At 55.3% G+C, this 17,528-nt stretch overlaps 3 protein-coding genes across 3 annotated transcripts; 1 reads left to right on the top strand and 2 right to left on the bottom strand.

Moving 5' to 3' along the window:
- Positions 1 to 179: 179 nt before the first annotated feature.
- L226DRAFT_452548 (uncharacterized protein) lies at positions 180 to 2,752 on the bottom strand (the record flags this gene model as incomplete). Its single annotated transcript, XM_067675070.1, has 6 exons — positions 180 to 1,564; positions 1,613 to 1,863; positions 1,924 to 2,008; positions 2,063 to 2,203; positions 2,262 to 2,593; positions 2,667 to 2,752. 6 exons carry the CDS (start codon positions 2,750 to 2,752, stop codon positions 180 to 182), a joined length of 2,280 nt encoding a protein of 759 aa, XP_067541679.1.
- A 959-nt stretch (positions 2,753 to 3,711) lies between these two features.
- L226DRAFT_608403 (atypical/PIKK/TRRAP protein kinase) lies at positions 3,712 to 15,514 on the top strand. The gene is made up of 19 exons (XM_067685921.1): positions 3,712 to 3,898; positions 3,954 to 4,792; positions 4,847 to 4,974; positions 5,026 to 5,426; positions 5,484 to 6,694; positions 6,751 to 7,838; positions 7,890 to 9,921; positions 9,973 to 12,948; positions 12,999 to 13,086; positions 13,141 to 13,397; positions 13,450 to 13,551; positions 13,611 to 13,811; positions 13,877 to 14,079; positions 14,134 to 14,371; positions 14,423 to 14,509; positions 14,562 to 14,739; positions 14,796 to 14,947; positions 15,003 to 15,176; positions 15,231 to 15,514. The coding sequence occupies exons 1-19, from the start codon at positions 3,823 to 3,825 to the stop codon at positions 15,360 to 15,362; spliced, it is 10,563 nt and encodes a 3,520-aa protein (XP_067541678.1). The 5' UTR covers positions 3,712 to 3,822; the 3' UTR covers positions 15,363 to 15,514.
- L226DRAFT_529551 (uncharacterized protein) lies at positions 15,432 to 17,468 on the bottom strand. Its single transcript, XM_067679635.1, has 9 exons — positions 17,152 to 17,468; positions 17,038 to 17,087; positions 16,958 to 16,983; positions 16,816 to 16,906; positions 16,552 to 16,759; positions 16,425 to 16,496; positions 16,069 to 16,369; positions 15,922 to 16,020; positions 15,432 to 15,867 (listed from the first exon to the last, which is right to left on the bottom strand). Exons 1-9 carry the CDS (start codon positions 17,341 to 17,343, stop codon positions 15,494 to 15,496), a joined length of 1,413 nt encoding a protein of 470 aa, XP_067541677.1. The 5' UTR covers positions 17,344 to 17,468; the 3' UTR covers positions 15,432 to 15,493.
- Between the last annotated feature and the right edge of the window lie 60 nt (positions 17,469 to 17,528).

Here is a 17,528-nt window from a genome sequence, read left to right as displayed (position 1 = left end):
AAGGAACGCAACAATTATGTACAGCAAGAACCAGTACATATGTGATTAAGGGGGGAATGGCTACAATCATGGTGGTATCCAACGCCAATCGTGACGGTCATCGCAGGGACGTGTAAGTACAGTTCCTCAAGGTCATGGTCGGGGCTACGAACAGCCCCCTGTACAGACGGCAAAGACCACTACCGCTTGGTGGAAGTGACGTGCCGCAGCGTCGTCGAGGGCAAGTCTAGAGGGGGAAGCTCCGGACAGCTATCGCTACGTTTCCGAGCATGACCCTGGAACTCCTCTCGTCGAGGCTGGCCCTCGGAGGGCCAACCACTGGCGACCCGGAGATTTGGGGTGGAGCTTGACACTGGAGGCGAGCGTGGACCACGAAGTTTGCCGGACCCCTGAACACGTTCATGTGCGCCTGGCGGGGGGGAAGTATGGAGCGTCGGAGTCAGGACGACGTAATCAGAAGAGGGGCGAACGCTGGAAGGCGACTCTGGTGGATGCATGGGGGACCCAAGATTCTCCGGCACTGTTAACAGCTGGGAAGACGATGGGCGGCTGTTCGTTGGAACAGTAGGAAGCTGCTTGCCAAGGCGCAAGGGCTGAGGACTCGATGGTCGCGTGGAACGGAGGGAATGGGGTCGGCTTATTACCATCTGCTTTATCGTGGCAGCGGGCGTGCTGCTTGTCCGACCCGAACCTGACGAGCCCTCTAACGGACCTTCGACCACGATGGAAAGTTCGTCACGTCCGCCGAATGTGCGACCTGAGGCGAAAGACGACCGCGGAGCTGAGCGCCATGGTAGCTTGAGGGACGCCTCAGCTGGAGAGCGGATCTTCCTCGTCTGGCGAGACATCGCGTTGGACAGCACCGTGCGAGAACCGCTACTGAGGGACCGAGCCCGCGAAGTCGTCAACATCGACATCGTGGAATCCCTCACAGTCGTCGGTGTCCGGGTACTAGGCGTCACCGCATCCGAGGAACCGCGGGAGGTGTAGTCAGACGAGGTCGTGTTTGATCTCGGTGACCACGGCTTCTTATCCGCCCTTGAACTACTCGTCGCAGCGGAGGGTATGCGGACGATGTCGGAACCAATGATACTTGGTCTCGTCCTTGATTGCTCAGGCGGTTCCAAATCCTCGATAACGACCTGCACGTGTGGACGTTGTCGCTTCTGTCGTATGGGCCCGACGATAGGTCCGGTATGGACATGCCTCTCCAGCTGCTCAGCGTACTGCACCTGGAATGGCAGTATCTGTCTCGCCTGGTAATCGGCAAAGACCGACGCGTCACCGATGCGCGGAGGGGCGCTGCTGGGGACGATAATGACGGGCCGACGCTCCTTGGGGATACCGCTCTGAGACGCAGGGGCTGTGGGTGTGTCCAATGCCAATACATCACCATCTTCGGCATGTGCACTGCGTCCACCCATAGCAGGAGTGTGTGGTGGGATGACCGGCGGAGGCGTTGGCAAGGGTGGGGGTGAGCGTGCGATGCGCGCAGATGGCACGAGCATGGGTATCTTCGAGACGGGCTCTGCAAAGCTGTCCCTTGTTGTGTGGTTATAAACGCCTGTGACGCACGTCAGTCCTGAAGACGCAGGCAAAGAGAGCTACTCACTAAGAACAATGAGGGCACCTATGCTTAATGGAATGAACTGAGCCAGCCTTGTGGTGTCTATTGCATTGGGCACCACAGTCAGGACGTCAAGGAGCAGCAGACTGCATGCTCGGGCGACATAGACATTGGCGGAGTCCGAGAGCATCGCTCTGAAGCTCGTCTTGTAGCCATCCCATCCCAGAAACCGGCCACCCATATAAAGCTCCAGAACAATGAACCAAAACGAGGAGAGCAGGGAGGTGGGCACGAATCTGACATTCAAGAGCGCATTCAACAGATCGACCATGGTGAACATCCGGAAGTCAACTCACGGTGTCCGGTTGCAGAAGAATACACCCAGCGGAGATACTAGGATGACATCACCCGTGTTGGTTGCCGTAAAAGCCAATATAAAAGCTAGAACGCGTTGCTCTGTTAGATGTTCACGGTATGTTGCAGAAGCAGACTTACAGAGACCAATGACCATCGCGGCACACAAACCATAGAACTCCACGCTACTTGCACGGCGGCGATGCAACTCGAGCATCAGCATCACCAGGCCTATGAGTCGGGCAGCCTGAGCAGCCATGCTTCCCCACGCGACGGTGAATGCTATTAGTTGAGCAACGTTACTTCGATGCACGCGGTATAGAGTGTTCCTCAAGCTCACCACAGGCGGTGTCTCCATTCGAATTATACGCAAGCAGGGAGCAGAAGTCAGCAAACCCAGCGAAAGCGAAGCATAGGTTCAACGTGAATGTCAGTGCAGCTTCGTTAGAGACGCGATGTATAGCGGAGAGTTTGCTTTGGCGTTGCTGCGGCTTCTTTTCGACAGCCGGAGAAGCCTGCGCTTCAATATCGGAGGAGTCGGTCTGCGCATGACTTGACCGCCAGATGAAGTTCCAACAGATACGTCCGAGCAGTTGGAAGAATCGGGAACGCCATGCATATGAGATGCCGCTCCAGAAAACCCAACCCAGCAGGAAACTTGCAACGATCGGACTGGGTGCGGACAGAAACATTGACAATGAATGACAGCACTTGGCGCGCACAGCGATCCATCAAGAAGACTCACAGATCGGGATGCACCAGGAATTCCTCCACAAAAGCACTTCCAACATCTTGAGGAAAGGGTACCACCGTCTGTGGGTCGCCCGACATTCGTCGTATTTCTGGAATGGCCCCGTTGACACAGCATGAAAGGTCCAGCCAGATGAAAAGGTCGGCACAGTCCAGCTGAACGCGCGAGAGACCAGCTCGACGATGAACGAAAGGACTAGGGAGGAGACTAGAGGAAGTCGTGCAACCCAGAAGAGAGTGGTATAGTCAAAGCTTGGGGGCCTCGAGGTCCCCGCAGTGTAGGTGCCGTCGGGTATTTGCCCATCAGCCATACTGGTGATGAAACCCTCGATCAAGGACGTAGTATGATCGAAACTAGCGTCAGGTCCGGAGTCCTGCAGCACTTACACTGCCGCGCAGCGCGCTCAGACCTGTCATCATGTTCATGAGACTAGTAGGATTATGTCGAGAAGCATCCATAAGACGAAGTGTAACCGCTCCCAGACTCAACCTTACACCGTTCCACTGGCACCTGGACGGAATCATCTGAGGTACACAAGGCCCAGGTGATTGCATCCATCGTGCTCGTGGTCGTATACTCTGAGTACTCCAGTGATCGCAGTTCTCATAGCGTAGGCAACGGAGCCGCGCGGCGCAAGACCAACACGGCGATGGGCAAGAATTTGGCCGCCAGGCTGAACAAAAGATTGAAGACTCCGAAGAGCGCAAAGAAAACATCCTTTCGGGAATTAACGAAGGGATAGATATTGGATTACCGAAAGTAAGCATTTTGATAGACTAAATCTTTTGCCAAAAGTATCCCAATATAAGCAAGAAAGGCTTACTAGCCTTTCCCACCTGCCTGAATGATAGTTTTGTTCAAGGTTTCAACGTGCATTATCTGGGCCTCATGAAACTGTATGCCTGTCCTTGGCCTCGAGAAAAGGATGCGTTTGCTGGCTCATAGAACCTAGAAGACGCCGGAACAATGAGATCACGTGCAACTCTACACCGCTCGGCGCGCGCGCGTCCCTTTGTGCCTTTCGACAACCACCCCGCGCCGCCGCGGGGTACCTCAGCCACAGTCGTTCTCTTCTGTTCTCCCACTACCCTACGAATCCGCTCTTCTCTGTTTTTTTGCTATCATTGCTCTGCCTATGCTATAGCTCACCATGGATACCACTTCCCAAATGCACACGGCCGCGGAGTTGGAGATGCGTGCAGCTCGAGTCGCCGACCCAGGCATAGGTACGTCGTGTCGCTGACAGACCTACCGCTGTTTCGATCTCACAAGATGTCTCAGACCTCAGGACTAAGCTTACGGTTGCATGCGAGTTGCGAGAAATGATTGACACCGTCAGCAGAGAGGCTGAGAACCGCGTTCTTCCCCACATGATCCCCGTACTCCTCGAAATACTACGCTCGGGCGAAGTATCCTTCCAGAAGGATAGCGTCGAGTTCCAATTTCGCCGCACCCTCCTGGAGATTCTCCACCGCATACCCTTCATTGAGGTTGTACGACCGCAGGTGCTACCGACATTCCACGGTCTACTTCACCTTCTCCGTCACGACAACGAAGAGATGGGCACAACATCTTGCAAGATGATGAACGACCTCATGCGTGGACTACGGCAGTTTAACGAGGAAGTATTCACAGATTTCATGGCTATCTTCCTGCAGCTCGTCGAGAATCTCAAGGGCTTATTGATCGAGGCATTCTCCGAGGACTCGCGCGAACTCGACGCGACAACCTCGCTTCCAGCCATTCGTAGCTTCAAAGTTCTCTCGGAAGTCAACTTGCTACTCGTGACATTCTTGCAACTGAATCGAAACGCTGTCTTGCCTCACTTGCCCTCGCTCATTCCTCGCTTGCTCGAGTATAGTGAGTTGCAACCCCCTGCTCAGCGGAAGGCGCGCGAGGACCATGAAGCCATGGGCGGTGTCTGGGCTGGGATGTCGCCCACTATCAAGAACGGCCAGCTCTACACCGATTACATTGTGTCGCAAGTGAAGGTCATTTCGTCGACGCTCTACCTCATCCGAGGGATGCCTGAGCCGTACGACGCCGAGGGGGAGAAGCTCGCCCTCGCTCTGCTTAGGCTCTTCCAGGATTGTCCAGCAATGGCCATTAGTGCTCGCAAGGTGTGCTGGTCCTCTCATCATTCCGTGACCAATGGCGTTCTGAACAACCCTCAGGAGCTGATCCCTCTCCTGAGACACCTCACGACTACAAACCACAAGAGGGCTCTCCTCCCACATATAGAAAAGCTACTTGACGAGCGCGTCCTCTTGGGCACCTCTGTAGGTGGTCGAGAGATCTTCCGGTAAATCTTCATGTTGTACTATTCTTTGTAGCGTGCTAATTTCAATAACAGGGCGAGTTTGTTCACCGCTGTTGCGGATCTGCTCCATCACCTTCGTGCCGACCTTACACCTGTGAACATCTCTCGTGTCTTTGCTGTCTACGTTCAACACCTCCACAACCCGTTCCTCTCCACGCATGCCCATCTCATTTCGGCGAAAATGATCTTCAATCTTGTCGAGGTCGAGATCACCAAAGACACCCATCAGAACGCTGCTAGGGTGTTGAACACGTTACTTGAAGCTGGCGTAGACAAGGTCGACTCCTTGGTCTCCGTGCAGGTGGAGAAGCTCTCTCGCCGGGCCAAGGATAAAGACGCTCCGAACGACTTCAACGATTTTGCCGTCATTGAGAAATCACGTCCTTTACTCACCCTTTGCTATGCCACGGAAAAGCCTGAGGAGAATCTTGCTGGTACGTGATCATGATTTGCTGTAGACTGCGTCGTTATAACTAGCAATCTACCTTCAGAATACCGCAATCTGCTCCGCACGCTGTTTCATGGCTTCCACACGCTGATTGTGGGGTTGAAGAAGTGCGACGCTCCGGTTCCTGACGGCGCTCTGATCGCACGGATGTTCGATGGTTGCATTCGAGCAATGGCGTTCTTTGATCCTGACCCTAGGGAGGCGCACGATGCCCTGGAGCGACTGGGTGGCGCTATGGCCGAGATCAATTTGCACGTCTTCCAGGAAGTGTGGATGCAGAAGATCGCCTTCTACTTCACTTCCGCAGAGAAACGTCCCGTGCTCATGCATCTCCCGACGCTACTGTTCTCGAGGGAAGCCACTTCTCCCACGTTAGTCGCCATTATCCTGCGGTATCTCATCGATCGCTTGCCTGAACTCGGCGAGTACGATGATCAGGCGGCGGCAGTGGCCATTCGCATGTTCAAGATGACGTTCCAGGCTGTGACGACCCACCCTCAGCTGAACGAATCCATCCTGGCTTCTCATCTCGGCAAGTTGATCATGGACTGCTTCCCTCTTGCCGCAAAGTCATCCAAGCCCACGAACTACTTCCATCTGCTACGCGGCCTTTTCCGAGCCATCGGTGGCGGTGGCGGTCGCTTTGAGCTACTCTACAAGGAGGTTCTCCCCCTCCTGCCCGAGATGCTCGACTGCCTCAACCGCCAACTCCAGTCCTCAGAAGGAGCTAGCCGCGACTTGATTGTCGAACTGTGCTTGACCGTTCCTCTTCGCTTGACTCATCTCCTTCCATATCTCTCGTACCTGATGCAGCCACTTGTACTCGCACTTCGTGGTACTCCAGAGTTGGTCTCACAGGGTTTACGCACGCTTGAACTCTGCATTGACAACCTGACTCCGGACTTCCTCGACCCCACGTTGAACATCGTTCTCCGGGAGTTGATGGAGGCTCTCCATGACCTTCTCAAGCCCATGCCTGCCAATCACCACCATTCTCACACCACCATTCGCATCTTGGGGAAGCTGGGGGGACGCAATCGCAAGCTTCTGGAGAAGGAGCCATTGTTCAAGTACCACCAGCATATCGATCGTGTGAAGGCGCGATTCTCCTTCGGACCTCAATTCGGTTCCATTGAGCTTGCACCGATTGCGACGGCATCAATTGAGATCTTCCACAACCCCAAGGCCGCTTCGCAACAACGAGTACATGCCTACAACTACCTCGAGCAATGTCTGATTCTGGTTATGCACGAGGTTTGTTTCATTACGTCCGTTACGCGAGTTATTTGATCTGATCCTGCTTATCACAGGGGGTCAAAGGTCGTGAGCGGGAGGAGCTGTTCACCAGATGCCTGGAGAGCATGTATGATGCTCTCCACCTTACCGACATCCAGGAGAAGGCTGAGAAAACTCTCATGGAGGTCTCGCGTTTCCTGTTCTCTTCGGAAGTCCGCCGATACGCTGTCAAGGATGCAACCACACGCCGCTACCCTAGCGCGGTGTTCACTTGCTATCTGAACGCCCTGGAGTACGGAGTATCTCGCGACAAGGTCGAGGAGGCGAAGCGTGCATTGGAGCTTGTCAGTTCCTCCCTTCGCGAGCTGGTGTCCATGGCTACCACGTCCGAGGTAGCAATCAACGATGTCGTCGCAACTCTACACCAGATCGCAAGCCGTTTCCTCTCGTTGTGCTTGGAGGAGGCTTGGGTCCGGAGGAGCGCCGGTTGCGGAGGTATCAGGGTCATGACTGACATTCCAGAGCTGGGTATTCGCTGGGTTAACGACCGGGAAGTCGACCTCGTCCGCATGCTACTGCACGTCTTGAAGGATATGCCTCACGACATGTCCCACGATGCTGACTCGGTCGTCGATGTTCTTACTCGCGTCCTACGCGTGAGCACCGAAGACTCGCAGGCAAACGATGGCGAACAGGTCCGCGAGAACAAGGTCATGCTCGTCGTGGGGCTCTTCTTCTCCGAATTGTCCAGCGCCAACCCGATCGTTCGCCAAGCCGCCCAAAACTGTATCGCTCTGCTTGCGGAGCTGAGTGGGAAGAGCATCGTCGACTTGCTCATGCCTCATCGCGATAGGATGCTGGCGTCGATCTACACAAAACCACTCCGAGCCCTTCCGTTCCCCCTCCAGATTGGCATGATCGAGGGCATTCGTTACTGCATCAGTCTAAATCCTCCTCTTCCTGAGCTGAACGACGAACTCCTCCGATTGCTTCACGAGACGCTCGCGCTCGCGGACGCCGACGACATGGCGCTAGTGGGCCGTAACAACCCTCGTCAGAGCTCGTTGGAAATCATCAAGCTGCGAGTTGCCTGCATCAAGCTACTGACCGCATCGATGCCCATGACGGACTTCTTCTCGAAGCAGCATCAAACGCGACAGAGGTCAGTACCATAATTGCGAGTTCGTCGCATAATGCTGATGTTATTTATCAGGGTGACAACGGTGTACTTCAAGTCCCTCTACTCACCAATCCCCGAGGTGAAGGATGTAGCGCACGAAGGTCTCCGCATGGTTTTGACGCATCAAGCTCGACTACCCAAAGAGCTTCTGCAGACGGGTCTCCGCCCTATCCTCATGAACCTCGCTGACCCGAAGCGGCTCTCTATCCCTGGATTGGAAGGATTGGCGCGACTCTTGGAGCTGCTCACGAACTACTTCAAGGTCGAGATTGGTCACAAGCTACTTGATCACTTCCGTATCGTTGCCGACCCACAGATGCTACAAGCGTCCTCCAGACTGCCGCTAATGGAGAACGAAGGGATCAAAAAGCTAGTTTGCCTTGCGAATATCTTTCACCTCCTTCCATCAGCCGCCAACATCTTCCTCGAAAACCTCGTCAATGCGATTGTGCAGACAGAATCCGCGCTACACTTCTCCGGGGAGAGCCCGTTCTCCGCTCCACTCGCGAAATACCTGGACAGATACCCCGCGGAAGCCATGGACTACTTCATGCGTCATCTCGCGTTCCCGATGCAGGTTCGTACGTTGAGGAGCATCCTCCGTGCGAACCTCGCCCCCAACGTACTACGAGAGCTCAATGCAAGGACCGCCCAGCTCGTGGCGAAGTGTCTCGAGGGACGGGATCCGAACCTCGTGATGCCTGGCTTGTTGCTCTGTTCGGACCTTGCGGAGCTCGTCCCTGGGTGGGTATTGGATAATCAATACGCTGTGGAGGCTGTCGTGGCATTGTGGAAGGCGGACCTCGTCCCCGACTCCGCGAACCTCCCTTCTGCAGACCTTTTGCAGAAGTACACACTCATGCTCTCCATCTTCAAGCAAGCCCTTGAACAATCTCCCCGGATCGACGTCTTGTTCGAGCTCGTCAACATCTTCATCCGTCGGCAGCCGCTCGATGTTGTCAGCGTCATCCAATTCCTCTACCGCCACGTCGCGTTGAGCGAAAACCTCGCTTTCCGGCGGAATGTGCTTCTACGGTTCCTCATCTGGTTCGATGATATGTCATACAGCTGGTCGCAAAAAGCCTTATTCCTCCAGTATGTTGTCACTCCAACCCTCCTCATGCATGCCACGCGTTCCCCCTCGAAGGCTGGCCTCCTCGATGTGGACATGGTTCAACGCATCCACGCTCGAATCTGGCAACCTCTATCATCCTCGGAGACCGCGTCGTTCCTGACCGCTTTCCCGGGTGCCGACGACGCCTTCAAGATCGAATTGCTCCGTCTCACCACGGTCATGGTGCAGCACTACTCTGAACTCCTCCAGGATGCGAAGAAGGACATCATCAAATGTGCCTGGCTATTCATTGGAAGCGAAGATCCGCTCGTGAAGTGCACTGCATACGTCCTCGCTGCCCGCTTCTTCGACGTGTTCGATGGCCCTCCGAAATTCATCCTCAGGCTTTGGACCGGTTTGCTCAAAGGTCCACATGTCGAAGGCAAGCTCCTCGTGAGACAAGCCCTCGACATTCTGGCGCCTGTTCTAGCTCGCCCGCAAATGGCTGAATCAGGTTACCCGCAGTGGGCGAAGACCACTAGGCGTCTCCTGGCCGAGGATGGAGTGAACTCCAATTTGACGAACCTTGTCTATTACCTCGTCGGTGCTCAACCTACCCTCTTTTATCCCGTGCGCGCGCTTTTCGTCCCTCATATCGTCAATCACTTGACGAAGCTCGGCTTGACCGCGAGCTCCAACCTCGAGTCCAGGCTTCTCTCAATCGACATCATTCAAGTCATTTTCGACTGGGAACAGAAGGGCAACCCTGCGGCCGTGAACGCCGGCGGTTCCACCTCCGGCACGGCGACGAATGATGGCTGGAACACTCCGCTCAGCTTGCGCGAGAACATGGTCAGCTATCTCATCCGGCTTGCTACCACCCCGCAGGAGCCACACGTACGCGCGGCTGTGGTCCCGCGAGCGTTGGCATTGTTGCGGACATTAATTTCTTCCGACGGTTGGAGTGATGTCAACATGAAGTTAAACTTTTTCCTGCGAGCTTTGGACCAGGTACGTCCCGGCATTAGTAATCCAACATACACCAGCTGAACCGTCTTCTAGAACGAGTTCGCCGATGATAACGCCCGCGCAGTAGCCCTTGCGAACGCGAAGGTGTTGCAGGTTATAGCCGCCGAGAGGGATGACGCCTGGTTCCAAAGCAATGCACCCATTCTCACCAAGCTTGTACGCAAAGGGATCTTCTCCGAGGACGGGCCCCTCCAGGATTGTCTACTCCCAGTTGTGGACCGACTGCTCCGACTCTTCCCATTGCCCAAAGAGGAGGAACCACAGCAGTCCGGGGACATCGCGGAGTTTCATGCTGCAATCCATACCGCGATCAGCGAGAATCTCAGAAGCTCAGAGAGCCTGCGTCCCGGCTCCCTCAAGGGATCACTCCTTGTGCTCAAGACCATTGTCCAGGTTGCTCCCGAGCGCATTGAGCCGTTCGCGTCCAACCTCATGAAGCTACTGAGCAAGCTGGCTAAGGATCATATCCAGTCCTCTTCGTCCACCAACGCCCAGACTTTCGAAGGTCTCGTTCGTCTACTCATGGCCATCCTTGAAGTTTGCCACATTGCCGTCGCGCACCTTGGGGACCAACGCAAGTGGCTGATGAGCACGTTGGTAGTACTCGTTGACAAGTCGAAGAGTGGCCCCCTTTGTCGGTACCTCCTTGATGTCGCGAAGGATTGGGCCATGAACAAGCGTGACGCGTACCCTTCCATGAAGGAGAAAGCCGGCCTGCTGCAGAAGATGGTGGCGTTCGAGAACCGTGGCGAACGAGGTGAAGTGCTGTTTAACAACTACCTGGAGCTCATCTATGACATCTACACCGATCCCACCCTCCGCCGCAGCGACCTTACCACTCGTCTCGAGCAACCTTTCCTTCTTGGCTGTCGCGCGGTCGATCCCGCCATACGAGAGCGGTTCATCGACCTCCTGGATAACAACACCGCCCGCTCCCTGTTGAGCAGGCTGAACTTCATCTGCGGCAGTCAGAACTGGGAGTCGCTCGCAGACCAGAACTGGATATTCCTCGCGTTGCATCTGCTCCTCGGCGCGATCGACGGTGATCTTCATGTTGCCCCGGATCGGAGAGGCATCTTCGACTCTACATGGTCTCAGCCTCCCTTCACCCTCGGGCGAGCCTCCTCCTTCATCAAGCCTATGCAGCGCCTGTTGTTCGCTGATCGACAGGTCGCACACGACCTCTGGGTTTCGGTCTTCCCAGCCGCCTGGGCTTGCTTGAGCAGACGGGAGCAGGGTGAGGTTGCGCACCATATGATAAACTTGCTCGGCAAAGAGTTCCACATCAGACAAGCAGACCAGCGTCCCAATGTGATCATCACCCTCTTGGCGGGCGTTCACGCTTGCGTCTCCCCCATGGTCCTGCCGCCTCATCTCGTCAAGTACCTGGCGAAGACGTTCGGCGCTTGGCACATCGTCACGGAGACGCTGGAGTCCTCCCTGAACAACGTCCGAGAAGACGAGCTCGTTGTTCGCGACCCCATCTACGACTCCCTTGCCGAACTCTATGCCGAGCTCTGCGAAGAGGACGTGTTCTATGGGCTCTGGCGTCGTCGTTCCCTGTACCCGGATACGAATGCTGGTGTTGCGTTCGAACAGGCGGGAATGTGGGAGCAAGCGTCCATGATGTACGAGTCCGCCCAGAACCGCGCACGGGCTGGTATTCTTCCATTCTCGGAGGCCGAGTTCTGTCTTTGGGAGGATCACTGGATTCTCGCCGCGGAGAAGCTACAACAGTGGGACATCCTGTTTGAGTTGGGCAAGGCCGAGGGCAATGTCGACCTGCAGTTGGAGAGTGCATGGCGCACCAAGGACTGGGTCGACCAACGGCAGGAGATGGAGAACTACGTCAACCAGTTGCGCGACGTGGCTACCCCAAGGCGTCGAGTCTACGAAGCCTTCCTTGCATTGCTCAAGCCTTCTTCTGCGGCGGACAAGAGCGCGGAGTTCAACAAGATACTCGAGGATGCTATGCAACTATCGCTGCGAAAATGGATCACTCTTCCTCAGCAATTCACCGCCGCACACGTCCCTCTCCTTCAACACTTCCAGCAGTTCGTCGAGCTGCAGGAGGCGGTGCAGATCTTCGGTTCTCTCGGGTCCACGAATGCGCAGAATCTGGAGAAGAAGTCCTCCGACTTGAAGATGGTGCTCCAAGCATGGCGAGAGCGCTTGCCCAACGTGTGCGACGACATCACGACGTGGAGCGATCTTGTTGCGTGGCGGCAGAACGTATTCAACGCCATCAACAAGACTTACCTCCCACTCATCACGCCCTCGAACCAAGGCAGCGTGGCGACTGGAAGTACCAACACGTTTGGTTACCGGGGATTCCACGAGACGGCTTGGATCATCAACCGCTTCGCACATGTCGCCCGGAAGCACGAGCTTTTGGACGTATGCTTCACATATCTCAACAAGATCTACACCTTGCCCAACATCGAGATCTCCGAGGCGTTTTTGAAGCTCCGGGAGCAAGCCCGCTGCCACTATCAGAAGCCAGGTGATCTGCAAGCGGGTCTGGAGGTCATCAACAACACGAACCTCATGTACTTCTCGGCTACGCAGAAAGCCGAGTTCTTCACGCTCAAAGGGATGTTCTATGCACGGCTTTCGCGGAATGACGAGGCCAACAGCGCATTCGGTCATGCCGTCCAGATGGACATGTTCCAGGCCAAGGCTTGGGCAGCTTGGGGCAAGTTCAACGACAGGATGTTCAAGGAGAACCCGGGCGAAATGTCGCATGCTTCGAACGCAGTCAGTTGCTATCTGCAAGCGGCCGGGTTGTACAAGAACAGGAAAAGTCGTCCCCTGCTTACCCGCGTTCTCTGGCTGCTCAGCGTTGATGACGGAACACTCGCAATATCTCAGGCGTTTGACAAGTACAAGGGCGACGCTGCGTTCTGGTACTGGATTCCTCTCATCCCTCAGTTATGTCTGTCGGTTCAGCAACGGGAGGCAAAACAGGCTCGGTATATATTGCTCAACCTTGCGAAGCTGTACCCTCAGGTTCGATTCTTGTTCTTATATATGAAATATGTTCTGACTTGCTCTCACAGGCATTGTTCTTCCCTCTGCGGACGACGAAGGAAGACATGAACCTTGTGAGGCGCCAGCATGCCCAAGTACAGGCACAGGCGGCAGCAGGTTTGTTCTCTCGTTGGCTATAAGGCATTCGGTCATGCTGATCTTATAATGTAGCGGCGGCCAAGGCCGAGGAGGGTGCACAATCATCCCCCAACGGCGCACAGCCACGACCTGTGCCAGACAATGTCCCCGCTGCTACACGCCAGTCATGGGAGCTTGTCGATGAAGTCGTGCAAATCTTGAAGACAGCCTTCCCGTTGCTCATCCTCACCCTGGAAACGGTAGTCGAGCAGATTCTGCAGCGTTTCAAGGCTTCGCCTGAGGAAGAGATATATCGTCTCACCTGCATGCTGCTGCAAGACGCTATGTCGGTGCGTTTGTCCATTTCATTCCTCACCTAACCTGCGCCTAACCGAACTACAGCAATATATCAGCCGTGTTGCAACCGATGACGACGGTCAGCTTACTGCCCAGACGGTTAGCACGTTGAACCGTCTGGTCATGAACCTGGCTGGAAGCGCACGGGTGAGTTTTTTCATCATAGCCATTCTAAGGACGGACACTCAGCCTAACTTGGCGAGTAGAAGGAGTACCAAGAAGACTTCATTGCCGCCAAGCCGACTTTGCATGAATATATCCGCAAACTTCAGCAATGGCGTGACAAGTACGAGCGCTTGCTGGATGCGCGTCCAAGAGTGCAGCCCCTGGAGAACCTCAGTCATTACCTCATCGAATTCCAGTACACCAAGTTCGACGAAGTAGAGGTTCCTGGACAATACACAGAAGTATGGCCCATTTCATTTGTAATCCCGTTCTCTCCCTCGTGCTTATACACTCTTGCCTCCCGCAGGACAAGGACAGTAACCAGAACTTCGTGAGGATACGAAGGTTCGGGCCCAAGTACGAGAACTGTCGTTCGCATGGGTACTGCTGGAGGCGCTTGACTATCAAGGGTCACGATGGATCGTCGACGTCGTTTGCTGTTCAATTGCCTTCTGGTCGCCATTGCCGCCGGGAGGATCGCACTGCTCAGATATTCCGCACGATGAATGGGTATGGCCCTTTTAATGATTCCTGGGAGAGCCACTCACCATAGCACGAGTACAGCACCTTGAACCGCAAGAAGGAGAGCAGGAAACGCAATCTCCACTTCCATCTACCGGCCGCGGTGTCGTGCGCACCCAATCTTCGACTTCTGCAGAACGACCCCTCCTATATTACGCTCGGCGATATATACGATCAGCACTGCGAGGACTCCGGTATGGCTCGAGAAGAACCCGTTATCATGATCGGTGAGAAGATCAAGGCGACAATGCGGGAATTCAAGCAGAGGAATCAACGCGCGGTTCGTTCAAGAATTGACCTGCTTGATGTGTCTATCTAACCCCCCATCCAGCCCAGGAAGGACGAGTTCTACATCCTGAAGAAGGAGCTTTTCGACGACGTGATGGCAAAAGCGGTGCCAGAAGATGTCCTCAGTCGCGTGAGTAACTTGAGCTCGATGATCAATTGTTGCTGTAACGAGAATTTTGCAGTTTGTGATGCGAACCATGGGGAGTCCAAGCGAGCTTTGGCGCATGCGGAAAGAATTTGCGTTGCAGTTGGCGTCGACAAGTTTCATGACCTTCTTGATTTGCATCGGTAGTCGACTGCCTTCCCGTCTGCACTGGTCGAGGGCTACCGGCCAGATCGCCATGAGCGAGATCATTCCAGGTATGTCGAGGATGATTGTAGCGATAGAGTACCGTTGTTCATTCTCTATGGTACAGGTCTCAGCGCGCAGAGTGCGGTCTTCGCAACCCCAGAATCGGTCCCCTTCCGGTTCACTCCTAACATGCAACACCTCCTGGGTCCAATCTTGACGGAAGGCATCCTGACGAGCGGACTGATGGCGATTGGTCGCTGTCTGACGGAACCCGAGGTAGGAATAAGTTCATCCGTTGGCTGTACCGCTTGCTCATGCATATATCCGGTAGTGCGAACTCGAGCAGCAGCTCTGCCTGTTCGCGAGAGACGAGATGATGACCTGGATGCACCAGCACAAGAAAGGCCCTCAGATCGATATGGCCTTCCGTACGGCCGTGTCACTCAACATCGAGAACATCATCAAGCGTGCCGAAACGATGGCTTGCAAGCTGGAGCGGGACCAGGTGCGCGTTATTTAGTTGGTAGTGCGTAGCACGCCTGACATCGGCGGCATAAAGGCCTTGCAGCAGACCAACCCTCAAAACGTCAACACGACCCCGATCGTGCAGACAGTCACGAACCTGATCTCCAACGCTACGAACCCGATCAACCTGACGAAGATGGGCGAGATATATGTTCCTTGGTTTTGAAGCTCCTTTCCTTCTTTCTTGTCGACGCCGTGGATCACGACCGCATGCTGTACTTGTATCACATCGCTGCATATACTTACTGGGTATCACAATATTGTAATGCATATACATATTCCAAGATACAGTGGACGCTACAAACGGTGGAACCCCTCAGTCTGCCTGAACGCATTGATTTCGCGCTCGCTGAACGACATCATCTCTTCTGCCATGTTGTAGATCTCCGAGCCCGGTCTGTTGTACATCATCGCATTGGCGAACATAAGGTAGATGTCGCGCTGGAACTCGAGCGAGTTGGAGATAAGCCCGTCCTTGACGCGAGATTTGATCGTCTTCAGATCCATAGGTCGCTTGACGATGTCGTGGTAGTCGGGTGCCTCCGACTTCTTGATCGGGTTGTGGAAGATGTTCCCGTAGCGGTGCTGTGAGATCTGCGAATGCAGCATACCGATCATGTTTTGGAAACGCTTGTCGCCTGCACGCTCCTTGCGGCGCGTCCTCGGGGCTCCTGGGGACGGGGTTACCATAGATGATCGGGATCGGAGCCTCTGCATGTGGTTACCTTCGTCGTCTTCCGCAGGTTCGGACTCTTCTCGCTGCCGCTTCTTCTCGCGTTGTCCTTCAAGCGTGGCAACATCTGCGTCGGAGGCTTTCCGTTTGCCTATGAACATGGTCAGCGACGTGATGGTCGGGACTGCGACACTCCTACCTTCTGCTCTTGTCGAGGGACCCGGTTCGGGCGGAGGTGACGGTTGGACTTCCGGCGAGTCTTCAACGTCGGCTTCCTCAGCTGCAGGGGTCGCCTCCCCGGAAGCCTCGTGCGCTTCGTCAGCCTCCTCCTCTTCCTCCTTGACTGGTTCTTGGTCCACCTGCATCTCGTCCTCCTGAGGCTGCGCTGTGGGAGGTTGGTCTACAGGCACAGGTGGCTCTTCTGGGACTTCTTCCATCGGCTTGTCAGACTCGTAATGTCCAATCAACTTGTTCACGGCCTCGTTGTCTGATCCCTCCTCCTGCCATAGGGTGGTCAGTGTGGGGTGATCTGTGGGCTTGTGTCCCGAGACATACCTTCTCTTCAGCGTCTGCGTTGGGTGTGGGTTCGACCACGTCGTCGCGAGCGATGCTCTCCTCCTCTTCCTCCTTCAGTGCATACGTCTGAGTTAGTGTGGATAGGCGGATCACTGGGATGACGCACCGCCTGTGCTTCCTGGATAGCCTGCGGGGGCTCCTCTGTCACTGCGACTTCCTCAGGCTCTCGTGCAGGCGGTGCAACAGCCTCGGGGGAAGAGGGTTTTGGTGGAGGTGCCTCCACGCTCTGCGCGGGCTCTGGAGCACCAAGTGATTCGCGTATCCTGTCGTCCCAAGCTCCGCTGCGGATTTCGTCAATCTCTGTAACAAGTTGCCTGCAGGAACGTATCAGCTTCACAGACCTCGCAGCGATGCAGAGAGGGGTACGAACTTGAATTTAGCCTCTTCAGCCGCAATCAGCTCGCGAAGCTCCGTGACCCGGGCAACATAGTACTTCTGAGCAAGTCTGAGATGGCGCTCCGCTGTGCATAGGTTCGTGGGATGTTTTGAGTACTGCAGGGAGGAACACTCACAACGGGGGGCTGTATCTTCCTCCGACCTTGGGTGGGTGGGTCAGCGCGGTACGTCTGGTATCGCCGTCCTAACTCCTCACCATTCTAGACCGGCCTCCTCCATGAGGTGTTTGTAGAGAGTTGAACATGACTGAATACACCGAAAGACCATGAGATTACGATACATGTGCCACCGAGAGAGACGAGGGTCTGACTTGTGGCGTGAACGTGCCCTTGGGCTGGGATATCAACGGGTGTGTCGAGAGAAGCTTAGCCACCTCTTGCCAGGCATTTGAACCAAACTCATGGACGGCCTGCGCGAAGATGAGCCGTTCGACGTTGGTGAGGTTGGACGCGTCGAGTTCTGGCGTCGACGTCGCCTTTTGGGAGCGGACTGCGGAGGACATGGACGAGGATGTGTGTGCCACTCAGGACGGCGACGACGCATGCATTGAACGGGGCGGGGACAGGGACGACGACGACGAGCGAGCTCGACGCGTCCGCCGGTGCCAACGCGGTTGTCTCTGACGCGTCCAACGCCCGTTGTCCCCCGGCGGTCGCCGCCGGGCTTGATCCGTGCGGTGGAGGTGTG

This window comes from Lentinus tigrinus (assembly GCF_003813185.1).
Source record: "Lentinus tigrinus ALCF2SS1-7 unplaced genomic scaffold L226scaffold_2, whole genome shotgun sequence".
Lineage (NCBI taxonomy): Eukaryota > Fungi > Basidiomycota > Agaricomycetes > Polyporales > Polyporaceae > Lentinus > Lentinus tigrinus.
This window is presented reverse-complemented; position numbering and strand designations above follow the sequence as displayed.